The sequence below is a fragment of the Schistocerca serialis genome, chromosome 5, assembly GCF_023864345.2.
Source record: "Schistocerca serialis cubense isolate TAMUIC-IGC-003099 chromosome 5, iqSchSeri2.2, whole genome shotgun sequence".
In the NCBI taxonomy this organism is placed as follows: Eukaryota; Metazoa; Arthropoda; class Insecta; order Orthoptera; family Acrididae; genus Schistocerca; species Schistocerca serialis.
This window is the reverse complement of record NC_064642.1, coordinates 629551604-629578917: the sequence shown is the minus strand read 5'-3', so window position 1 is coordinate 629578917 and position 27314 is coordinate 629551604. Positions and strand designations below refer to the sequence as shown.

Sequence of the window (27314 nt, the reverse complement as noted above, 5' to 3'; positions counted from 1 at the left end):
ATGCTCTAGCATCCTCCACCATCTGTTCCCGCGCCGAATCACGGCGTAATGCTGAGTCAGCATCTCGCGCGCTCAGCGCTGGAATACGTAAATATTGGAGGAGACAGACCGTGTTTATTGACATTCCCGGCCCACTGTAGCTCGTAAATAGCGGACTCTTTCGCCTAAGCCGGACGCCTGCTCTCCATCCACGAAAACAAAGTGGCCACGCAGTTCTTGTTATAAAACCCGGGAATAGCGGCACCTCCTGTATTCATAAATCGCTTCACAAGCGGCTCTGGGAAACAAACACAGCTTCCAAATGCACCTTGGACCCCGCCCCGCTGAGACCGCCTTAGCGAGGCACCGTTCTCTTATAGTCTCTTCCTGTACGACGTATTCTCCCTGCGTTGCACAGTAAAAGATATTTATATTTATAGATTATTCCGTCACTTTTTGCTAGAACAACTTTTTATTTAATGTTCTTGTACTAATAATATTTTTTTTTATTTCAAACCAGTTTTCGGCTTATTGGGCCATTGTCAGGAAACAACCGACTGGCGTTCACAAGAGACACTAGTACGTGGGAAACCAAACAGCAGAATCTTTGGTCCTTTCATTAGGCGAGAAATGTAGATTCGAACGCCCATGACTCGTGTCTTGCACCAAATACGTTAAACTATAATTTGTGAGATGGATAGTATCAAATCAGCACATGACGAAAACACACAGTTTTAAAATGTAGTCTATAAGTTGTGAGAATCTAATAGTTAAAGTTCTAATTAAAAATAAATTACGACGTAATGACATTTATATTGTGCTGTAATTCTTTGAAGATGAATGTGGTCATTGGGCAGCATGCCGGGGAGTGTGTATCTGGTTGACTGGATCATGTAGAGCTTAAGAAGGTGAATGTTCCCAGCTGTAACTGATTATTTAGAACTGCGTGGGGGTTTTGTGCGAAATGCTTATTTATATGAAGGGTCTCCAGTAGGCTAATTCTCTACCAGTTCTGTGTTGTCTTCGTATCTATGACCTTCCTTTAGAACATGTTCAGCAAAAGTGGACTCTGATTTCTGTAATTTGCATCTACATTCCGTTTCAGTCAGTCTAGTTGCTATGACACTATCTGACTGACCTGTAGGCAGTTTGTTACAGTCAATGCAAGTGATTTTATAAACACCTCTAATAGTGAATAAATCAGTTTATTTTATTTTATTTTTTTCACTGACGTTGAATAAGATATGAGCTGTGGTGCCCCCTATATGAAGTTTTATTAAAGTCGGTAGATTTTGAGAGTTTTGGCCAATTAGTTGAATGAAATTCCTAAATAAAAAATAGTACACTTCTTGATTTTAGTTACGGCTACTACTGCAGAGAGAGCGTAAATGTAATTCGTTTTTTAACCTATACTGACAGTTATTTGTAATGTTGTTAAACACTAATAAAATCTTGTAATAGTTTTTTCAACGCGAGTAGACACGTAGTGGAGCAAGAAAAGAAATTGTAATATTGCCAGTATTAGCAGAAACAAGAAATTTTGCCTCTATTGACCACTTCCATGCCAGGTGTCTTGAATGTAACTGTGTGTGTGTGTGTGTGTGTGTGTGTGTCAGATATTATTAAAGTCTCGAACAAGAGGATCCGTTTTAAAGGCGGTAAAAAAGAGAGAAGTGCAGCTACTCTTTCTTCAGTTGAAACTTTTATAAACAATGATTATTTTTACTTCAAATGCAATCAAGTTCATTGACTTCAATAGACTGAATGAAAATTGAATTCAAGCCAAAATGATCATTGTTGGCTTAACGGAGCGCTTGGTCACGAGTGACCGTGTATATAGTTAAAGTCGATACAAAATGAATTACTTTGTAAAAGAAGTTAATCAGACTTCGAATTAAGAAGCAGATACGATTTTGTAGTACTTACGTAGCTAACGATAGAGTCCTTAAGGCACTCGATCGATGCATCAGCAAACAAGTCGCTTCCAGCTTAATTTAAAGGTTGGTCATTTTACAAAATGAAACAAGTTTTTAATGTAATACTCCGCCTATTATTAGAAAGCGAGTACTCTTACATCCGTATCGTCGCAATGCCTGGAAAGGAAGAAGAAAATAATCTAATGTCGCGTACTTCGTAGATGGAGTAATTACAGCTTTATAGACTGCTTTTTCATAAGTACAACCAAAAGAAATAGTTCGTTACCGTTCAGTAGTCGCCGTAATCCCACAAACAATTTAACTGAGCTAATAAAGGGCTATTACAAATGATTGAAGCGATTTCATAAATTCACTGTAGCTCCATTCATTGACATATGGTCACGACACACTACAGATACGTAGAAAAACTCATGAAGTTTTGTTCGGCTGAAGACGCACTTCAGGTTTCTGCCGCCAGAGCGCTCGAGAGCGCAGTGAGACAAAATGGCGACAGGAGCCGAGAAAGCGTATGTCGTGCTTGAAATGCACTCACATCAGTCAGTCATAACAGTGCAACGACACTTCAGGACGAAGTTCAACAAAGATCCACCAACCACTAACTCCATTCGGCGATGGTATGCGCAGTTTAAAGCTTCTGGATGCCTCTGTAAGGTGAAATCAACGGGTCGGCCTGCAGTGAGCGAAGAAACGGTTGAACGCGTGCGGGCAAGTTTCACGCGTAGCCCGCGGAAGTCGGCGAATAAAGCAAGCAGGGAGCTAAACGTACCACAGCCGACGGTTTGGAAAATCTTACGGAAAAGGCTAAAGCAGAAGCCTTACCGTTTACAATTGCTACAAGCCCAGACACCCGATGACAAAGTCAAACGCTTTGAATTTTCGGCGCGGTTGCAACAGCTCATGGAAGAGGATGCGTTCAGTGCGAAACTTATTTTCAGTGATGAAGCAACATTTTTTCTTAATGGTGAACACACACAATGTGCGAATCTGGGCGGTAGAGAATCCTCACGCATTCGTGCAGAAAATTCGCGATTCACCAAAAGTTAACGTGTTTTGTGCAATCTCACGGTTTAAAGTTTACAGCCCATTTTTCTTCTGCGATAAAAACGTTACAGGACACATGTATCTGGACATGCTGGAAAATTGGCTCATGCCACAACCGGAGACCGACAGCGCCGACTTCATCTTTCAACAGGATGGTGCTCCACCGCACTTCCATCATGATGTTCGGCATTTCTTAAACAGGAGATTGGAAAACCGATGGATCGGTCGTGGTGGAGATCATGATCAGCAATTCATGTCATGGACTCCACGCTCTCCCGACTTAGCCCCATGCGATTTCTTTCTGTGGGGTTATGTGAAAGATTCAGTGTTTAAACCTCCTCTACCAAGAAACGTGCCAGAACTGCGAGCTCTCATCAACGATGCTTTCGAACTCATTGATGGGGACATGCTGCGCCGAGTGTGGGAGAAACTTGATTATCGGTTTGATGTCTGCCGAATCACTAAAGGGGCACATATCGAACATTTGTGAATGCCTAAAAAAACTTTTTGAGTTTTTGTATGTGTGTGCAAAGCATCGTGAAAATATCTCAAATAATAAAGTTATTGTAGAGCTGTGAAATCGCTTCAATCATTTGTAATAACCCTGTATTAAGAATTTTTCCGTGACTGTACACAAGCAGGACTATCACTCCTAAAAACAATTCTGCCAAGTGCAAGGGTTCACCTTTGCGGTTTCGTCAAAACATAAGTTTGTGTGTGTATGTGTGTGCGTGCGTGTGTGTGTGTGTGTGTGTGTTGACTGGTGAATGGAAGAGACAGATCAGCGTTGGAGGCGTGGACGCTGACTCTTGTAGACGTGATCGTGCATGACGGAGCACATACCTCGAGGTATGACATTGCTCTCAATGTTAGCCCGTTACGTTGTAAGTCGGTTGAAACGGAGAGTGAGTGGTGATACGTATCTAACGGTCTAGTTTTTTGGTCCGGAGTTTCATACCTCTATTTCGCAATTTCCTAGCACTGAGCGCAATTTTACAACCTTGTTAGTCTCACCTGCAGCTGTTACGTTCGTCGTTCTGTTTCATACATCAGATGGCGCTGTTACGGTGCTAATACGGCCTTCTCTAACGACTGCTACCACCTTTAAACTTTCTCTGGCCGCAAGCCTGGTTCTACGGTGCCCCGCTGCAGGGCCGTACAAGGAACACCTCGACTCAGTAGACTACAAGGCATGCAGGAATAGTACAGCAAACTTTTCGGGGAATTACGTGATATGTTCCTTTCACCTGCTGAACATTTTGTCAAAATTTAATGTGATTTTACATATCACAGAAGACAAGAGTTCCGTCTGTAATTGAGTGTGAAATGTTTCTTCTGCATCTTCTTCACATTACGTATTGGGCAGATGATTACGCATTACGTTTCGTGTCTGTTCCTGTTCTGCCAGCGTACCGGTTTCATTTTTTTAGAAAAACAGTCTCTAAGGATTCATGCTCTGTCGGTGTTCGTACCAGATTACGCTATTTTCGTCTAATTTCCTACATAATGCCCTTTTCTGTCTCAACATCCTGATACTGTGTGCCCTTACGTCTTTTAATTCTTCTCCAAAAGTGCCTGTCTCCTTGCCTCCTTTTCGAAACCAATTACTCACTTCGAAACTGCAGTTGCGGAATATCGGCCTCCTTTTAAAACGGTGAACGGTACCTTTTCGTGTTTTTTTTTTTTTTATACTTTTGTAAATTACTTCACGTATCAAGTTAAATCTGTTCGCTTTATTTCGTATGACATAGTCGTAATTCTACAAAATACTTTATGGAACTGAATTGTCTTTAGCTAGCACTACTTCTAACTTGATGTTGTGGAACAAAGCGAGCTGTTAAGGCACTGGATTCGTATTCGGGGAGACGGCGTTTCAATTTCTTGTCTGACCTCACAGATTCAGGTTTCCCATAATTTCCCTAAATCGCCTAAGACGTGTTTTTACGTATGGTTTACAGACCAGTTTTGACTGCAATTTCATGGAAGTTTTCTTGGGAGTTAATGGCTTCTTTTCCATTGTTGGAGATAATTACTATGTTATCAACCAAGGCCAAATATTGCAAATAATTTTTATTTACATGTAGCTTCCCGATACGTATTCCTCTAACTTACTTCTCCCAGATGCAGATTATTTTTTCCAATACTATATTGAGTAATAGTGGGACAATCTGTCCTCTTGTCGGACGAAGGTTTAGACATTTCACCTGAGAATTAATCTTGTAGTATGATGTAATTGAATGTTTGTTCGATGAGGTTTGTTATTTTTCGTCTAGTATGAATCCTTCTAACATGCTGAAGAAGACATGTGCGTGTTAATCTCATTCATCGTAATCGATGTTTTTAAAGCTTACAGCCGTGTTTTTAACCGATTTAAATAATTAAACACTGCACCAGTTATGTTCTTTTATCACTCGTCACACGTTTCAGGAATTTAATTCCATTTCCATTTACATTAGTACTGAATGTGATGTTTTCCATTTACAGCAGTACTGAATGTGATGTTTGCCTGTGTTGTTCTGCTTCCCTTGTCATGTGCTTTTGTTTTTATGGTTGTACTTGAATCGTAAACTCGGAAGTCGTAGATCTTTTTAGACGCTAATGTTACGAAACAGTATGTCTTGTTCACCTAAAGTACTTACAGGTATTGTGCCTCCTTCATTACGCAGAAATTCACGCTCGAGCAAACCATCACTCACACTGTCTGTTTAAATAAAATCGGAACATGATACAGAGATATATGAATTTTAAAATAAAAGAGATTTCGCAAAAATTTACATCGTCTTGCCTACTTCATAAAGTGTTGTGGCAGAACACCGATGGTTATCGGCCATCTATGCATGGACGTCTTCCATTAAATCTATATAACTGTAATTAATTTCCCATATATATCTGATGATAGAATGTGTGCTCCGTAGTCGAGCATGAACACTACCTTATGAAAGATATGCGCACGCCTGCTATTGAACATTAATGTGGAGTGTGTTCACCCTCCGTATTTATGACATCTTGAACTCTGCTGGAGCCACTTGCAATGAGCCATCTGAATGCCTTGGAGGGATGGCAGCCCATTCTTCCCTAAGAGTCGAAACCAGAAAAGTTAGTTAAAGACGCCATCTGAATGCCTTGGAGGGATGGCAGCCCATTCTTCCCTAAGAGTCGAAACCAGAAAAGTTAGTTAAAGACGCTAGCGTCTGGAGCGAAGGCTACGTTCTACCTCATCCGTAAGTGTTCCACTGGGTTCAGGTCGGGACTCTGTGAAGTCCAGTCCATTTCAGGAATGTTACTGAGCACAAACCATTGCCTTACAGATGCTGCTTTATCTCGCCGTGCAATGCTGCACTGATATAAACGATCATCGTCTTGTGACTTCCTCTACTGTACGCAATACACAGTGCTGTAAAATTTGTTTATATCCTCCAGCATTTAGCATTTTCTTGAGCGCAATAAGCATGCCACATACTAGCCACGAAAATCACCCTCTGTGCTTCTCTGTTGGTACTACCAATGATGGAAGATAAAGTTGTCCATGCATTCGCCAAACCCAAACCCTTCCACCGGATTGAAACAGGATGTAGCGTGATTATTCGTTCTAAATCATTCGTTTCCAGTCATCCACTCTCCAGCGTCGTCGAACTTTACACCACCTTAAGCTTCGTTTAGCTTTGACTGCAGAAATGTTGATGATGATGATGATGTTGGTGTGTGGGGCGCTCAACATCGTGGTCATCAGCGCCCCTACAAGCTCCCAATCTTTCCATTTCCAGTCTCGCCACTTCCCGAATGACGATGAGGACAACACAAACACCCAGTTCCCGGGCGGAGAAAGTCCCTGGCTCGGTCGGGAATCGAACCCGGGACTCCGTGATCCAGAGGCAGCAACGCTAGCCACTAGACCACGAGCTGCGGACGACTGCAGTAATGTGAGACGTATGAGGAGCATCTCGACCCATTTACCCCATTCTTTGAACTCCCATAATGAATACTCTTTTGTTGTAAAAAGAAGTAGAAAAATGAGTCATCCTGACAGTGACGACAGCTACTAACAACAAAATTTACACTCTTGGCAGTTTGATTAACAAGAATGTTACGTAAATACTAATGCTAATCATAAAGAAAGGACTGAATGAAAGAATATGATACGAAACAGAAACTTTAACGAAATAATTCAAAAAATTATTAATTACAAAGGTTAAAGCTCAGACCATTAATTGAGATGTTAACTTCTCTCTTGTACTCTTGCAGTAGTAGTACGCATGTTAAGCGCTACTAGGTTGTTTTAAAACCTATCTGAAGTTTAAAAGTTTTACGGTTGAAAGTATTAGTCAGAAATCGGACTGATTTCTTTACTGTTTAGACAGATAACGGGATAGTTCCTATATGCGACAGAAAAATAGCTCGTGTGCTTGCTGATTTGTGATGGAACTTAGCCTTCGTGATACTTAATAGTCACGAACATCAAAGGACACAGAAAGAGACTGATCGCCGGCATAATTATTAGACTTGAGTAGGCAACAGATAAACGCAATCACGAAGAACTTACAATTGCGCCGTGTTGTCAGAAGCTACAGTCAAAGTCAGAATTGCTGATGCTAACAGACGCAATTCCCCCAATGAAAAATCGGTGCGTGTGCTCAGTATAGGGACAAATAATTACGAAGAACAATATACTTTAATTCAACTTTAATTATTCGTGTCACATACATCATTTAATGGACATTTAAAGTGTATTTGCGGAATTAACTGATTCTTCGGATAGCATAGAAGTGAAAAGTAATTTAGTGACAATTTAACTGTAAACAGCAATAAGTTTACACCGAAATACGACGCATAGTGAACATTGCTCAAGAGTATGTTATCTCTGGAATTACGTCGCGTAGTTGTTGAATACGCGACGTAGCGACGCCTTGACGACGGATTGATAATTAACAACTCAATACCCTCGCAAAAATCATGATGTGACATCGGCTTGAGTGATGGATTGATGATTCAAGACATTATGTTTTCAACGTCTGAATACCGGGCATAAGAACTACAGCCAGAAAGTTCGCGTAACTGAAAAGTCTGTAATTGCCAACAATGATTGACTATCGAAGTCGAGGGGTGCAAACGGTACATATCTAGAGTGCGATCCTAAATCGATCACGCGTCTCTGGTGGTGGGCGTTATGAGTATGTTTGCGGTGGTCACTGCAGCAATGACAAAAGAAGACCGTTACAAAAATACTTGCAATTATAAGGGAGATGACTTAACTTACTCGTCGTTGGTGTTGTCGTCATGTGAAAGGCCATGTGATGTGTACGCTACGGGAACAATTCCCTTTTTGCCATTAACTCCCAAAAGTATGTAACTAAGAGCAACTAAGGGAACGACGGAAAACAGATAAAAATGACGATCGCAAATAATTGATCATAACGCCCGCAACAAGAGTCGCGTGATCGATTTAGGATCGCACGTTCGATATGTATCGTTTGCACACCGCGACTTCGATAGGCAATCATTCTTGGAAATTACCTAAAAGTCTGTCGCGAACACCCAAAGGACTTTTGGTTACCATTTCAGATCAAGGGAGTCATCGCGCTATCGAGTGGTGCAGTCGCTATATTTATAAGTGGAGAAGATCGATAGACATCGAACACCATTGCTTTAATTACAAGCAAGAATGGCGCGCACAGTCCGGGGTGCTGCTCCATCGAGACGTTGATATCAGTTTTGAGAGACAGTAACTGAAAAATAACCAAACCGCGCGAGGAGTTTGTTTTTATAATAGTTACAGATTGGCGTTGTCGTGATGGACGGACGCCGTTCCACGTCATCTCGACTGGGGCAACCGTCACCATCGAGCCGAGACAAAACGGGACGTCACACTATGCACTGTTGTTGGACTGCTGGCAGTACTTCGGAACTCGCGACTGATTCCTCCCGCTGATTTCATGCGATTTTTACAACTACCCTCCGGAATGCCTTACGATCCTTGTCTGTCAGTACAAGAGGTCTGCCTGTTCTCAGCTTAGCTGCGATTGTTCCTTTGCTTTACCGCTTCACGGTCACTTCACCAACGGTGGAGGGGGAAGGGGCAGAAGGTTAGAAGGATTGAATGTCCCTCATCGATGTGTTATTAGGTGACCTTCAGCGACTTGTCCCCGTTCGTAGTCACTGAGCCACCCTGGCCGTCTCACTCTGTTGTTACTGCTTCTCTGCTAACAATACAGGGCCTCCGGCGTCGTTTTATACTGGTCGGGCCCGCCTCTCGTGACGTCTAGTGGTCAGTTCATTGCATGTTGCTCCCCTCCCCAAAGGGACGGTGTACTCTCATAAGCATACACAGTCAGTATTGTAATTGGCTGAAAGGACATTACCAAGCCACAAGAAAGAATCAACTATATGGAAGATTGGTACGCCAAACACTAAATAAATGAGGCAAAACAGAAATAGTGCCCAGAAATGGCGGGAGAGCACCTGCATCATCTGAAAATCGTACCAGATTTTAAATACCTAGGCGTCACAATACAAACAAGTGCAAAATGTTTCACGAAACTGGTTAACAGAGAAAGCACTGGAACCAATAATGGCTGTCCATGACACAGAACACATTAAATCCCTCAACTCGGGGACAGCACTGGCAAGCAGTGGCACTTTTCGGAGCCAAACTTTCACCAACACTGAAGTCAGCGTAGAAATCATCGGACCACATCTCACAGCGAAACGATAACGACAATGGAAAGAGTAAAAGCGACCTGTATAAAGAAAGCGATCGGCGTATCCGAAACAGCACGGTACAGACTCATGTACCTGCTGGCGAGAGAATCCTTCTTCATTGATTACCTACGAATAATCTTGATGCTGCCCAACACCAGCGTTTCGGAAAGTCGACTAAAAACAATATGAATGTGACAGGATGTCACGCAGGAGGCAGGTGACCATTAATATGATAGTCAGTAGTTCTGCATTCAGACTAACGGGGACGCTATTGTTAAAGTCAAGCATCAGGCAAGGAATGACTTTATTGCTCAAATGACGCGTTTCCGAATTTATCCATCATCAGTTTTCTAGGAGCGATTGCTGCTCGTAGATATGGCTTTCCAAGCTGTGTGTGGAAACATTCGCAGTGTACAACTTAAATACCTTATTTATGTGCCGCAAATAGCTCCTAAATATCTGATGATGGATATATTCCGAAAGGTGTCATATGAACAATAAAGTAATTCAGTTGCCGATGTTTGATTTTTACCATTGCGCCCCTGTCAGCCTGAATGCAGAAACACTGATAATCTTCTGAAAACATTGGAGGAAAAATGGGAAACTGTACTTGCAGAATTTTACAGCACAGGTGCCGTGATTGACTGAAAATGGACAAAGGAAAGCATCGTGATGAGACACGTCATCACCAGAATCCATTATATGCAAATAACGTGGTGAAAATTATGAACTAAACGTGCTCGTACAAACTGTGTCGTGGAATATGGGAACGTCACCCTACACTACTTGTACCAGCAGTGCATGGTCAATAAGGGACTATGCAAACCACGATTTGTGAAATTTGTAATTCCCTGTATTATTATAACTGACCTTCTGCGGCTACTTGGCTGCAATAAATGTATTATTATTGTATGTTGTATTAATAATCAACATCAATAAGGCGTAGTTTTATAATCTCTCACGTAAGAAAATACACTAACGGAAAATAGAACCTCAAAACGAAGAATGAGATGAGATGTGCGGTGGTAATTGTGTTTCTATATCTGAAAGATGATGTCTGTTCAAATTTCGCGCCAGTCGCATAAGAGTGGCGCTAATAAGGCCTCTATGAGGATACAAATCAGGTTTTCTCTAAATGCAAGATATAACGGTCGTGAGCGTTGGTTACCTTCGAGATTGGACATGGTGAGTTGATGTTACTCCAGAATGCCTTTAAGGCAACAAAGACGCTATTATCAACGCTCCACTTAGGTCGTGTAATAAGGCTACGAGAAGCTGGATGTTCCTTCTTTGATACTCCAGAAGACTTGGCAGGAATGTAGTCACTGTACAAGACTGCTGACGGTGGTGGTCATGAGAATGTACGTTCACGACCACAAGCCACTACCGAGATTGAAGACAATCGTGTTTGGCGTACGGCTCTAGGGCATAATAACTGCATCTGCAGCAGCAATCTGAGCAGCAGTTGGCACGCAACAAAATGTTACTTCAAGGACAGCTCGGAGACAGGTGCCCTGTAGCGTGCATTCCACTGACTCCAAACCACCGCCATTTCAGACTTCAGTCAAGCGACAGCTCATTGGAGGGCCGGATGGAAGTCTATTGTGTTTTTTTGATGAAAGGTGGTTCTTCCTCGGTGGCAGTGATGCCGATGTGTTTTGTCTAGGAGGAGACCTTTTAGGGCCTGCAACCAACCTGTAAGCCTACGAGACGCAATCGATCTACATCTAGAGTTAGTCTGTGGTGTGATTATGTATGACAGCAGGAGCACTCTTGTAGTTATCCCACCCGCTCTGACTGCAAATTTGTAAGTAAGTCTGGTGATTCGACCTGTTGTGCACCCTTTCATGAACAGCATTCCATGGGGAGTATTGCAACAGGATAACGTTCGCCCATATAGCGTTGCTACGTTGGCCGGTCGGGGTGACCGAGCGGTTCTAGGCGTTTCAGTCCGGCACCGCGCTGCTGCTACGGTCGCAGGTTCGAATCCTGGCTCGGGCATGGATGTGTGTGATGTCCTTAGGTTAGTTAGGTTTATGTAGTTCTAAGTTCTAGGGGACTGATGACCTCAGAAGTTAAGTCCCATAGTGCTCAGAGCCATTTTAACCATTTTGAACCACCTACGCACTTCTTCCACCTCACTGGTCGATCATCAGACCCGTCTCCATTACGTGGCACATCATCGGACGGCAACTTCAGCGCCATTCGCAAACAGCATTAATCGCCCCTGTATGCTCAGCCAACTCAAACAAGTACGGAACTCCTCCCAACAAAGTGACTTCCGCCACCTGTACAACACAATGCATGCACGTTTGCATGCTTGCATTTAACATTCTGGCCGTTACACCGGTTATTTATGTACCAGCATTTCACATTTGCGGTGGTTCATCTCGTGCATATATAAAATTGTAATCTGCAATGTTAATCATTTAAATACACTACTGGCCATTAAAATTGCTACACCGTGAAGATGAAGTGCTGCAGACCGAAAATTTAACCGACAGGAAGAAGATGTTGTGATACGCAAATGATTAGCTTTTCAGAGCATTCACACAAGGTTGGCGCTGGTGGCGACACCTACAACGTGCTGACATGAGGAAAGTTTCCAACCGATATGTGATGCCTCGTATAAGGAGGAGAAATGTGTACCATCACGTTTCCGACTTTGATAAAGGTCGAATTGTACCCTGTCGCGATTGCGGTTTATCGTATCGCTACAGTGCTGCTCGCGTTGGTCGAGATCCAATGACTGTTAGCAGAATATGGAATCGGTGGGTTCAGGAGGGTAATACGGAACGCCGTGCTGGATCCCAACGGTCTCGTATCACTTGCAGTCGAGATGACAGGCATCTTATCCGAGTGGCTGTTACGGATCGTACAGCCACGTCTCGATCCCTGAGTCAACAGATGGGGACGTTTGCAAGACAACGGCCATCTGCAAGAATAGTTCGACGACGTTTGCAGCAGCGTGGACTATCAGCTCGGAGATCATGGCTGCGGTTACCCTTGACGCTGCATCACAGGCAGGAGCCCCTGCGATGGTGTACTCAACGACGAACCTGGGTGCACGAATGGCAAAAGGTCATTTTTTCGGATGAATCCATGTTATGTTTACAGCATCATGATGGTCGCATCCGTGTTTGGCGACATCGCGGTTGACGCACATTGGAAGCGTGTATTCGTCATCGCCATACTGGCGTATCACCCGGCGTGATGGTATGGGGTGCTATTGGTTACACGTCTCGGTCACCTCTTGTTCGTATTGACGACACTTTGAACAGTGGACGTTACATTTCAGATGTGTTACGATCCGTGGCTCTACCCTTCAAATGGTTCAAATGGCTTTGAGCACTATGGGACTCAACTGCTGAGGTCATTAGTCCCCTAGAACTTAGAACTAGTTAAACCTAACTAACCTAAGGACATCACAAACATCCATTCCCGAGGCAGGATTCGAACCTGCGACCGTAGCGGTCTTGCGGCTCTACCCTCATTAGATCCCTGCGAAACACTACATTTCAGCAGGGTAATGCACGACCGCATTTTGGAGGTCCTCTACGGGCCTTTCTGGATACAGAAAATGTTCCACTGCTGCCCTGGCCAGCACATTCTCCAGATCTCTCACCAATTGAAAACGTCTGGTCAATGGTAGCCGAGCAACGGGCTCGTCACAATACGCCAGTAACTACTCTTGATGAACTGTGGTATCGTGTTGAAGCTGCATGGGCAGCTGTACCTGTACACGCCATCCAAGCCCTGTTTGACTCAATGCCCAGGCGTATCAAGGCCGTTATTACGGCCAGAGGTGGTTGTTCCGGGTACTGATTTCTCAGGATCTATGCACCCAAATTACGTGAAAATGTAATCACATGTCAGTTCTATGATAATATATTTGTCCAGTGAATACCCGTTTATCATCTGCATTTCTTCTTGGTGTAGCAATTTTAATGGCCAGTAGAGTACTTTCAGAAACGACTCGGTGTTAACAAATTTCTCTTCTTCAGAAACTCCTTCCCCGGCATTGTCAGTCTACATTTTATATCCTCTCTACTTCGACCAGCGTCAGTGTTGCCTCACGTGTTCCAATATTTCTACGGAATCCAAACTGATCTTCCCCGAGGTCGGCTTCTACCAGTTTTTCCATTCGTCTGTAAAGACGTCGCGTTAGTATTTTGCCGCCGTGACGTATTAAACTGATAGTTTAGTTATTTTCACATCTGTCAACACCTGCTTTCTTTGGGATTTGAATTATTATATTCTCCTTTACTCTGTAGGTATTTCGCCTGTCTCATACTTCTTGCTCACCAGATGTTAGAGTTTCGTCAGGACTGGCTCTCCCAAGGCTGTCAGTAGTTGTAATGGAATGGTGTCTACTCCGGGGGCCTTGTTTCGGCTCAGGTCTTTCAGTGTTTTGTCTAACTCTTCACGCAGTATCATATCTCCCATTTCATCTTCATCTAAATCCTCTTCCATTTCCTTAATATTGTCCTCAAGTACATCGTCCTTGTATGGACCCTCTACACACTCCTTCCACCTTTCTGCTTTTCCTTCTTTGCTTAGAACTGGGTTTCCATCTGAGCTCTCGATATTCACACAAGTGGTTCTCTTTTCTCCAAAGGGCTCTTTAATTTTCCTGTAGGCAGTATCTATCTTACCCCTAGTGATATATGGCTCTACATCCTTACATTTGTCCTCTAGCCATCCCTGCTTAACCATTTTGCACTTCCTGTCGATCTCATTTTTGAGACGTTTGTATTCCTTTTGCCTACTTCATGTACTGCATTTTTATATTTTCCCTTTTCATCAATTGAATTCAATATTTCTTCTGTTACCCAAGGATTTCTACTAGCCCTCGTCTTTTTACCTACTTGACCCTCTGCTGCCTTCACTACTTCATCCCTCAAAGCTACCCATTCTTCTTCTACTGTATGTCTTTCCCCCATTGCTGTCAATTGTTCCTTTATGCTCTCCCTGAAACTCTGTACAACCTCTGGTTTAGTCAGTTTATCCAAGTCCCATCTCCTTAAATTCCCATCTTTTTCAGTTTCTTCAGTTTTAATCTATAGTTCATAACCAATAGATTGTGGTGAGAGTCCACATCTGCCCCGGGAAATGTCTTACAATTTAAAACCTGGTTCCTAAATCTCTGTCTTCCCATCATATAATCTCTGTGGTGCCTTCTAGTATCTCCAGGATTCGTCCATGTATACAACGTTCTTTTATGATTCTTGAACCAAGTGTTAGCTATGATTAAGTTATGCTCAGTGCCTTGCAATGTTAATGATTTAAATATGTTGACTAGACAAATCAGTCACCGAAATTTCATTACTCTACACTAATTATTTGTTGGTGTTGCGATTTTTCCGTCAGTTTAGTTGCCTTTTCTTTAGTGATCGAAACCTTGGTGAGCTCATGCTGCATCCTGTGACAGCTGTGTAACGAACTTGGTCCGTAGCTGCAGCGCCGCTTATTACGCAGCTGGCCGCGTGGGCGTGCCCCGCTGACAGCTGCCGCTCTCTTCTCTCCACTGTGCCTGTCTGACGCGGCGCGTTTCTGTTTCTTGTTGCAGGCGGCTGAACAACAACCGACTGCGGCACATACCGGACATGCTCTTCGGGAACATGCCCAACCTGCTGCGCCTGTGAGTACCATCCATCTTGCTCCGCGGACGACACCTCGCGCTGCGGCCAGAGCGGCTCGTGAATTATGCATGAGGCAGCTCCGCGCCGGAGATATGTCCCTGCGCACTTACTTAACGCGCCGCTCATCTGTTCCGCATAACGCTAATTACAGGCGCGCGGCCTCTGCAAATGGACGCTCACCTGTTATTTTTCTCTCGGCGTGAAATCGAGAAATTAAGAACCGGTGCACCTTCGGGTTTCTTTAATTACTGCAGTAGCGACCGCTTCTGCGGTGTGTGATGAATCCTCTTAAAGATGTCGCAAGGGCACGATCGCATCGGAAGAAGGTGATATTAATTTTACTGATAAATCTCTGTTTCGCATTTGCAGCAGGCACATAGCGACACAATATTTACGTAATTGACATCAGTACTTGCCTGCACCAAGCAGATTAACGAAAGGATTTTTTTTCGTATTACAGAAAGCTTCCTACCGGCTACTGAAACGTAGCGCACAGTTACAAGCTTTTTTTCTCATTTCTCTTATTTAAATATGTTCAACATTTCGCGGCCCTGTAGGCAACTGTATAAAAATTAGTTTTAATTTTAATAATCAACAGCCTCAGTTGCACCGTTTACCTGGAATTATCAGTCGGAATAACCCAACCAATAGGTTGGCTGTTGATCATTAAAATTAAAATTACTGTCATTTCATCCTCCATGCCTCGTATGGGTAGGGGGGGGGGGGGAGGGGGGGCTGTCGGTGGTACAACGATCCGCTCTACAGCCAAGAGCATTCGTGAAGATATAACAAAGATGATAGAAAAATATGAGGAGTGTTTTCATGTTAAATAGATTAATGATGGGCAGCTGAAAGGACGAAAAATCTATAGGCTACAGTTTATTCTGTGATGTTCTTCTATGAGAAATCACTGGAGCACTGCACTTTCACTTAACATCTGAAGAACTTACAGTGGTGAGAAGTACTGTGGAAGGATAGAATATGGTCCTTAGAAGCTGAAGGCTGTAGGTAAGGAGATGGGGCGTCTCTTAGGTGTGGAAACTAAGGAAACGATAGGTGGGACGTGAAGCGGATAGTGGAAATACAAACTTTGGGAAGGACAGAGGGTGAGGTGGAGTGGTAAAAAAGAAAGGGATAGTGGTGGTTGGAGAGGGAAAAGGAGGGAGGGACCCTGATGTGGAATGTCACAGGTGGGGAAGATTTAAAGCTGATAGGAGGGTTAAATATCGGGGCGGATCTCATTGTCTGGGAGAGGGAATTGGTTGAAGTTGCTTTGACACAGGATGTGGAGTGCATTGTAGGGATGGAGGAATGTGTAAAGGCGCGGCAGCATGCTAGGGTTGGTGAGTAGAGGCGAGATGGGGGTTTATTGGAATCTAGTTTACCGATAATATAGGAGATGCGTAGGTGTTCGATGTGGTGTGCTCTAGCTTGCGGACTAAGGACATGAATGGTACAAAGGACAGCCTTAGTGTGCTTTATAAGCTGTTTCACACGCTCGTTTGCGCAAATTCAGGCCTGTTCCGCAATTACCACCACAGAAAATACGACACATAAACAGTTAAAATACGAGGAGCGTTCACTGTATAAACAAAAATTGACTAAACAAACAAAAATTAGAAGCTTTTTTTGTCTTAAAATCATCTGCAACATTTTCGTAAGCACCGAAAAGTCACACTGGATAAAAGGTGTTTCATTTAGTACTGTGATGATCGTTTCTGTTGATGCGGTCGAGTTTCTCTCTGAGGAGTTCAGTTTCGCTGAGTAACTGTAGTGTGCACAAATTAAATATCAATTAATTACCACTTACTTAATTACATACACTTAATTGGGGCAATTCTAACTGAAAATGTAAGCACCATCTTTAGGAATTAATTACATTTGTATTTTAATTACTTTTTTTTGATAAAAAGTATTGACAAAAGGTTTAAGCCATCAGGACAACATTCCCATCTTAGAACATAATATTTTATATATTAAAGACTTTATCATGCTATGTTACAATTTCGTAATGGTCGTCACTATTCATAGGTGTTAAATTACTGCGGCTAAGAGCAGAGCTACTTCTGACGGAGACAGAGGTTCACACAGTGCTCTTTCACTAAACAGTCAGTGTCAGCAGAGAGCTCTCGCAAAATCCGGTGTCGTCTCGGGGCGGCGTCTATCACCATTGCCTGGAGGCATCTCATCAGCAGTCAAGATCAAAATCTTGAGCTGGGCGGCATTACGAAGCTTAACGCAGAATCACAAACTCTTCGTTTTATCAAACCTTCCACAACCTGCGTTCAAATGTGTGTGAAATTTTATGGGACTTAACTGCTAAGGTCATCAGTCCCTAAGCTTACACACAAATTATCCTAAGAACAAACACACGCACCCATGCCCCAGGGAGGACTCGAACCTCCGCCGGGACCAGCCGCACAGTCCATGATTGCAGCGCCTACGACCGCTCGGCTATTCCCGCGAGGCTGCGTTTAAAATCCTACCAATTATATAACGTTAAGACAATCGTCTGTCTTCCTGTTCCGTCTTCGTTTGTAGAGCTTTTTTCAATCATTTTAAGGCGGAACTCTTCTAGTCTTTACCCAAATTAACACAGTGTAACGAATATAAGGGTCGATGGTAAAACGTATTCTCGCAGTAAACGCGGATTTCACCCCTTAAGGTACACAGTGGGGCACAGGAAATGAAACTTCCCTCGGTGAAGATGTGCTGTCATTAACAAACACGGTGAAATTTAGTAAGAAATGTTTGCGATCATTTTCCATAGCACAACTGGACACAGCTTGCTTACCTCACGTCTTGAAAGATGTGCCGTAAGTCCCGCTTGATTTCTTCTTCGTCGATCGCGAGCTCTAACGCTTGTACCATAAATCGTGCGCAATAATGTGAAAACGGAGGAGGTTTAGATGCTAAGCGTAATAAGAATCGTAAAATATTGGTATGCGAACTAATTTTGTTTTCTTTCATTAACTGCAAAATTTCTAGAGCCAGTCTATCGTTATATTCATAACAAGATTCTCCGTCATTAATCATTAGCTCCCGAAGACCGCAAAAGTCGCCAAAATTATTTACAGGATCTTAGAATCAACATGAGATCGCACAAATATGTTTTCCGAGGCTACTTTGCGCCCAGCGTTGTAGGTAAATCCCACTGCCGCTCCGTGCTCCAGTACGGTACGGTTCTTGTCTGCCCGGCCGTTCTCACGCTATGTGAACATGTGGCGCGTCATAAGATGAATCTGACTGTGATCCTACCTACTCGCTAGCCTCCCGTAAGAAATTCTTCCTATACCGTGCATTAGAGCATAGTTACAAACTGTAATAAACGTGGGCAGGAATGTGGCATAAACGCCACAAACCGTCAATACGGGTGCACGATCTTAAAGCTTTGCAACGTGGCCGGCCGAGGTGGCCGAGCGGTTCTAGGCGCTACAGTCTGGAACTGCACGACCGCTACGGTCGCAGGTTCGAATCCTGCCTCGGGCATGGATGTGTGTGATGTCCTTAGGTTAGTTAGGTTTAAGTAGTTCTAAGTTCTAGGAGACTGATGACCTCAGAAGTTAAGTCCCATAGTGCTCAGAGCCATTTGAACCATTTTTACAACGTGGTTTCAGTTCAGGAGGGTGATCGTGGGGCCCCTGTCTCGTAATTCCACTAACAAACACAACAGTTCACTTCTCAGGCACACTGTTGGTAACTAACCTATGCCTGGGCATCACAGTTGCCCAGTCCATTTATTAAAGAGCAGCGTGTAATCTCTGTCTCAGTCACCAGTAAGTCAAGTCATAGCCCTAGTAATTTATAACCTACGAATAGTGACGACCATTATTTAGTGGTAACATAGTCGTCAATATACAAAATATTTATAAAGTAGTCTGTAAGTAGGCTGTTTAGGTTTTTATGTTGGGTAACGCCACGTAGCACTGACTGTGCTACGTGAAGTCTGTGGCTGGTTGGCATTGTTGAAATATTCTCCATTGTAGTGTTGGGCGGTTGGATGTGAACAGCGCATAGCGTTGCGCAGTTGGAGGTGAGCCGCCAGCAGTGGTGGATATGGGGAGAGAGATAGCGGAGTTTTGAGAGCGGATGATCTGGATGTGTGTCCAACAGAGAGCGTAAATTTGTAAGAATGGATGTCATGAACTTATATATATATATACTATATATATATATATATATATATATATATATATAATGACTTTTGAACGCTATTAAGGTAAATACATTGTTTGTTCTCTATCAAAATCTTTCATTTGCTAACTGTGCTTATCAGTAGTTAGTGACTTCAGTAGTTACAATCTTTTATTTAGCTGGCAGTATTGGCGCCCGCTGTATTGCAGTAGTTAGAGTAACGAAGATTTTTGTGAGGTAAGTGATTCATGAAAGGTATAGATTATTGTTAGTCAGGGCCATTCTTTTCTAGAGATTATTGAAAGTCAGATTGCGTTGCGCTAAAAATATTGTGTGTCAGTTTAGTGATGGCCAGAATAAGTAAAGAGAGAAATGTCTGAGTACGTTCCGTTTTGCTCAGCTGTTTGAAAATCAAATAACGTAAGAGGTTTATCAGCACAATGATTCATAAATATTTCTAAGGTTACGTTTCAAGTCTAGTCTTGTGATTTTCTAAGACGGGTATGATTTTCCGGTGGTCTAAATTACTAGTAATTGTATTTAACTTCCTCTCCACAAAAACCTTACATGGTGAAACCTGTAGTTTGAGATGTTGATACAAGAATGGAATTTTAACTTTCCAATGGAAATGGCGCATCTGAAACTTCCTGCTGTCTTCTTTACGGCGACCCGATCCTGGGACAATTGCCCTTCGAGGGGAAACGCTCCACCGACTGAGTTATCGAAGAGCAACTAACGATCCACCCTCATACCTTTCCTTCCGTCAGTGTCTCCTCTTCCACCTTCCAAACCCACGCAAGTTCTCATACGTACCTCGTGTCCTGTCAAAGTCGCAACACCGTCGCATCGCACACGGAAGAGCACAGCCGCGAGAACTGATAGTGCCACTTTATTGCACACGTACCGCGACTGCAGACCTTGCAGTGCTCGGGGAAGAGGACGCTGAAGTCAGACTCCCAGAGTAGCCGCCTAGGTGGGGAGGAAATAAATGAAACGCGCCCCCTTGAGTGTCTGCAGCAGACAGCATGACGGATGCGGCTTCTAACTGGAAACTGCACGTAGGTCAGCTTACAGCGGCTACAGGATGAAGATATCATCGAGACAGAGAACGAGCCGTACAGCGTGCTGGTCTCTTTGGCGCGGGCTGCCACTGGCTCCGGCTCATGAATATCCTCTCCGAGAGCGGCGAGATATCGCTCCCAACACGGAACGTGGCAGTATTCTCGCGGCGCTGCCACTGGGGCGCTACGTCGCTTTCCTTGCGAAGGCAACACCTGGAAAGGCCAGTTAACAGTGCCCGCCGCACTGGTTCTTCTGTGTGGGGCTTTGAGCGCAACACGTGCCATCTTATTTCCTCCGCACACTTCAAGATGCACCTGTTCCTCCGAATCTCCAGAGGTCAACAGTTGTGGCAAGCGTCTGCCCGAACTTACATAAGACTGGCTTCTTAGGCCCATGTATGGTAGAATGAAATTTTCCGTAAGTAACCTGTTCTGCTGTGGTGGGGCTAGTCCATGGTTCATTCAGCGGAAAGATATTTCGAACAAGTTCCTGACTCACGCAATTACAGTTGGTTGTGACTTCAATCTGCAATCGGTGTGTGGGCGAAAATGCATGACTGAAGTCTTTGGCAGTCTAAAACAACGTCCAAAATTATGCACTTTCCGGGCCGCGCGGGATTAGCCGTGCGGTCTTAGGCGCTGCAGTTATGGACTGTGCGGCTGGTCCTGGCGGAGGATCGAGTCCTCCCTCGGGCATGGGTGTGTGTGTTTATCCTTAGGATAATTTAGGTTAAGTAGTGTGTAAGCTTAAGGACTGATGACCTTAGCAGTTAAGTCCCATAAGATTTCACACGCGTTTGAACATTTTTGTGCACGCTCCAGTCACATTAATGTGATTACCGCCTATGTTCGATGTCAACGTGCAATAGCACGGTAGGTGGCATCACTAGACGTGGAGAGTATATATAGAGTGTGTCAAGGGGACGCGGAAAACAACATAGTCGTTGTGAGTAATGCGGAAACGGAGTGATTTATCGGACGTCCAAAATGGAATGATCATCGGCTTTCGGGCCATGTGTGGCAACATTTCCGTAACGGCTAAGTTTGTAAACTGTTCGCATTCCGCCGAAGTTAACGTATATCAAGCACGAAAAATGACGCTATCCAAAACCTGCTCAGAGATAACTGTGGGCCGCGTGGGATTAGTCGAGCGGTCTGAGGCGCTGCAGTCACGGACTGTGCGGCTGGTCCTGGCGGAGGTTCGAGTCCTCCCTCGGGCATGGGTGTGTGTGTTTGTCCTTAGGATAATTTAGGTTAAGTAGTGTGTAAGCTTAGGGACTGATCACCTTAGCAGTTAAGTCCCAAAGATTTCACAGACATTTGAACATTTTTTGACAACTGGGACCATAGATAACACGGGTGAACGACGGCTGCGGAGATGTTTATGTGCAACTGTTGAGCAACTTGTAAGGTGGCTATAATTTCGCACCTTACAAGAACTCATCCACATACTTTGCCGTGATTTACGAAAACAATTAGGTATCATGTGGTAGGTTGTACATCGTATATATGAATATATGAAGGAGACTGACATTGTCACGTAGGTCTTGTAAATAATTGTTAACGCTTACTGCATGAAAGGTGACGGAGTGTCTTTATTATAAAAACGGCGTAATGAATGATTGCCTACACTAGTAGAGGTTGGAACGCCAGTGGAGATGGAACGGCAGACAGAACTCAAGCTCTGGGTCGAAGGCCCGCACAGGTGTTGGTCCTGCGTAAACACAGGAAGTAGCTAGACATACGTCGTGGCACCTGAGCTGTGGAGCACTATAGAGTGAAGGCCGGTCACTATTGTAGTAGGGGCCAGAAGGATAACCGGATAATACTTCCGAACACTGAAATCTTGGACGCAGGTGAGAGGAACGAAGAAGCGGCACCCCGGAAATCACACAGGCTGGGTTATTTCCAACGATTTTACTCAGAAGGTTTTTCCTAGCAAATTTTCCGCGCTGGACGACAAAAGACTAAAATATGGTTGGTCGGCGTTCGGAAGAATGTGTAGAGAGGGAGAATACTCCGTGGTTTCGGGAATATGATTCGTTTTCGTAATTACGTGGTGGGGAGCCAAGCCTTGCTGGTAAGCCAGCGCTGGAGAGACGTGGTCTTCCGTTGTGTGCGCCCGTGTGTGACGGTCGCTCGGCATCAGCTTTTGTTGGTTCTGACGGACTTGCTGTCTTTGCTCTCAGGAGACTTTATAGTTAGAACAGTTAGCCACTGTACTGTTTCGAACTTATACGATTCTGGACTTCGCCTCCGGGTTGAAAGTCGTCGTTGAGTACGCTGCGTTCAGTGATTGAGAGCACTTCTTGTGCCTATACTTACGTTGAGACGTTATTAGAACTCCGTCCTTGTGGCTGGCAGTTCGCGTTTCTCGTCTGTAGAACACAGAGAGGAGAAGACAGCATTAGATTTTATTAGTCAGAGGACCGCCTTCTGCCGTCCTAGTGTTTGAAAGAGCTTTATTTTGTGGCTGGAGCTCTTCCATCGACGCAGACGTGTACGAGAACCAGCACGCCGACGCACCAGAGGCAGTAGACACGGTGATATCGCAAATTGCTTCGGCTTATTAGGGCTATAAAGCTAAACAGTTGTGATCACGTTATTTTGTTTCCACTTAGGTTCCTCACCTCTGTAGATCATCTTTGAAAGTAGTGTCTTCTAGTGTTTGGTACGCAGAGAATGTCAGTCATTTCGCGTTATTTATGTTAGATCGCGTGGCCATAAAAGGAGGCAGAGTTGGGCAATTGATTAAAATTTTACTTAGAAAATACAGACATTTGTCAGAAATAGGTGTTTTTCTTTTTTTAATCTGGAATAAACGTATAATAAGAAACAACATACATCGTTTAGTAGTATTAGTTTCATTCATCATTCATTTATGTTTAGATTGTAATTTATGGAATTAAGATATCCTAAGATCTGCTTCAGGGGGTAGTCAGACAGGGCCAAATCTTCATACCTCGCTAACAGGAAACAAAGGGTGTCAGTGCAAGGGACTAGTGAATTAAGTCCTCAGTCATCATCAGAATGGGAAGAAATTACATGTGGTGTCCCACAAGGATCCATCTTAGGGCCATTGCTTTTTCTTGTGTACATTAATGATCTCTCGTCAGTTACACTGCCAGAGGCAGAGTTCGTTTTGTTCGTAGATGACACAAGTACTGCAATAAATAGTATGTCGAGTGCAGTTCTAGAAAGATCTGCTAATGATATTTTCATGGATATTAATAAATGGTTTAAAGCCAACTCACTGACATTAAACAAAGACTCACTAAATGCAAATCAGAACCTGTAAGAGGTTTCCACCCAGCATATGCATAAAGTATGAAGAAGAGCAGATAGAAGAGGTTGACAGTTTTAAATTCCTGGGATTACAATTTGATAATAAATTCAGTTGGGAGGAGCACACCACAGAACTGCAGAAACGCCTTAACAAATCTGTATTTGCAATTCCAGTGTTAGCAGACATAGGTGACATAGAAATTAAAAAGCTTGCATACTTTGCCTACCTTCATTCCATAATGTCATATGGTATAATATTTTGGGGTAACTCTACAAATCAACCAGAAGTTTTCAGAGTCCAAAAGCGTGTAATATGTATTATTTGTGGAGTAATTTCGCGGACGTCCTGTAGAAATCTCTTCAAAGAACTGGGTATACTAACTACTGCCTCTCAGTATATTTACTCCTTAATGAAATTTGTCCTAAATAATATAACTCTTTTTCCAACAAACAGCTCAGTTCATACATAAGATACCAGGAACAAAAATGATCTGCTCAAGGACTTAAAGGCACTTACTTTAGTTCAAAAAGGGGTCCACTACTCAGGAACACTTATCTTCAATAATTTGCCAGCACACACAAAAAATTTAGTTACAAATAAAGATCAGTTTAAAAGGAGTCCGAAAGACTTACTAGTGGCCAACTCCTTCTACTCCATTGACGAATTGTTTAATAGAAAAACATGATGTGTTGTATATATTCATACCATTAGTATCGTTATTTCAGCTTAAAATTATGTATTGTATATACTCAGACTATTAGTATTGTTATTTCAGCTTAAAAAAAAAAAAGAGATGTTCCACATCCACGAGGATCTCCTCAGCACGGATCTAAGGAACGAAAAACTAATCTAATCTAAGCTAATCTTCATTTTAGCGTTTATTATTTTCCGTTGCGCACATTCATTTTTACACGCGCCTGGAGTAGCATCTTGGAAACTGACCGCCCTGATGAACCAAAGAGCTACCAGCACTACCTCCACAACGACCGGTCAGTAAACGCTGCTGCGTATGAGCCTTTGCGGCAAGTGCCCGGTTCATGCATCCGTTTTGAGAGCTGACGATTAGCAACGTAGGCTGGAATTTGCGCGGCAGTACCGAAATTGGACGTCTGCCGAGTGGCGACAGGTGACCTTTTCAGATGAATCTCGTTTTGCGGGCCGTCGGACAGGTAGCTTTTGAGACATGGGAAGGGTCCAGACCGAAGGAGGGAGCGTCATGGGCTGCGTAATATTTTCGTTTCATTCCCTAGGTGATCTAGCCCTTCTGTAAGGAACAGTGGTTCAACAATATCACCTATACTTGTTTTGTAAATAAAACTGCCATTCCTGCTGCTGGTTACTGTATTTATCCCATACGCGTTTCGGCTTCTCCTGCTCTAAGGCGTCATCGGTGGGATCTATAACGATACAGTTTTGTTGTTTATAGATTATCAAACAGTTCACTTCGCGTTTTTTTGTAAAAAAAGTAATTACTTACGATTTGCTGATCTGCATTTCCTCACATCTGGTCTGGAGGTGGCACTACCACTTTTATCACTGCCATATAATCACATCTTTGTGTTCTCGCTTTCGATACACTGTTCACCATGTTTCCCACTCTTTTTTGTGGTGGACTATTGTTCTTTTGCCACTCGATACAACTATTTCGTCGTACACTTCTTTTCACAGCGTAAATATTGCGAGACAAAAAAGAGATCTCTTGCGCGCGTCGTTTGGTGATGATCGTGTGCTCAGTCGCCACTTTCGTCATGCTTGGCCTCCCAGGTCCCCAGACCTCAGTCCGTGAGATTATTGGCTTTGGGGTTACCTGAAGTCGCAAGTGTATCGTGATCGACCGACATCTCTAGCGATGCTGAAAGACAACATCCGACGCCAATGCCCCACCATAACTCCGGACATGCTTTACAGTGCTGTTCACAACATTATTCCTCGACTACAGCTATTGTTGAGGAATGATGGTGGACATATTGAGCATTTCCTGTAAAGAACATCATCTTTGCTTTGTCTTACTTTGTTATGCTAATTATTGCTGTTCTGATCAGATGAAGCGCCATCTGTCGGACATTTTTTGGACTGTTGTATGTTTTTGGTTGTAATAAAACCCCATGTCATTCCCAGCATGTGTGTCAATTTGTACCTCTCTATCTACATTATTCCGTGATTTATTCAGTTTTCAAATTTATACCGACTTTTTGATCACCCGGTATTTATATGTTTGCTGCGGAGGATGGCCACACAAACAAACTTGTAATATCATCTATCCTTGGAGATCGCCGGCCGTTGTGACCGAGCGGTTCTTCACTCTTCAGTCCGGAACCGCGCGACTGCTACGATCATAGGTTTGAATCTTGCCTCGGACATGGATGTGTGTGATGTCCTTAGGTTAGTTAGGTTTAAATAGTTCTAATTTCTTGGGGACTGATGAAGCTGGAGCTGGTTTGAATGGGGTTGGGGTTGTTTGGGGAAGGAGACCAGACAGCGAGGTCATCGGTCTCAACGGATTAGGGAAGGATGGGGAAGGAAGTCGGCCGTGCCCTTTCACAGGAACCATCCCAGCATTTGCCTGGAGTGATTTAGGGAAATCACGGAAAACCTAAATCAGGATGGCCGGACGCGGGGGCTGATGACCTCAGGTGCTGAGTCCCATAGTGTTCAGAGCAATTTGAACCATTTTTTGAACCTTGGAGATCTTGTCCACTCCTGTATGCAGTTTTTCCTCAGCACGATGGCATCAACCAGCAATGTGTCAAAAAGCTCGCAGTGTACGTGCATGGTTTGAAGGACACCACGATAAGTTTACCGTTCTCCCCTGGCCATACTCCCCTGGCCAACAAATTCCCCGGATTTAAACCTAATCGAGAATGTGTGTGACCATCTCGATCGGGCTGTTCGCGCCACGGTTCCTCAACTAAGAGACGTAGCACAGCTGGCCACGTCATTGGTGTCGGCGTGGCTCCACGTCCCTGTCGGTATCTTCCAGAACCTCACAGACTCTCTTCCTTCAAATCTCGCTGCGGTCCGCCGCTACAAAAGGTGGATAGTTGGGCCGCGTTAATATGCTGGATAGTGTATTAAGTGCTTTATCCGTAAATTATTTTGAGCAGTTAGTTAAGCAAACTAGTAGAACTCTTAGCAACAAACAATCCTGAGCAAATAGAGACCGTCACGTCGGATACAGGAATTATAGACCTCTAGGTCCTTGTAGTGAGACTGACTACCGTAACATCCAGATGCGCCAACAAAAAACTAAGAGAGAAAGAACTGTGACTGACGCCCGAACAACAAGGACAATAGAAAATAGTGCATTGAGAATGGCTAGCTACTAGCCCAAATCTGGATTTGCCTTATAAATTCTAAAAAAAAAGGACGACTGATTGCTGCACTCTATAATTTACAAGAAAAAGTAGATATTATGATGGAAGAATCTTCTTTACAATGAATATGTTTACTGGTCATTGTTGTGAGGACGCTGATTTGTGCGCATGTCACGTGAATGATTACGTAGCCTTTCCCTTTGGATCGTTCATTATGTTTCAGC

The 27314-nt window shown here is 43.6% G+C and overlaps 1 protein-coding gene across 6 annotated transcripts in view; it reads left to right on the top strand.

The window, feature by feature from the left end:
* LOC126480767 (protein slit) overlaps window positions 1-27314 on the top strand; it is an 834741-nt gene that overhangs the window by 284434 nt on the left and 522993 nt on the right. For all 6 annotated transcript variants that reach the window (XM_050104062.1, XM_050104063.1, XM_050104058.1 and 3 more), the window contains exon 3: window positions 15223-15294. In XM_050104062.1, the coding sequence (XP_049960019.1) occupies window positions 15223-15294 (72 nt within the window). The remainder of the gene's footprint in view (window positions 1-15222; window positions 15295-27314) is intronic.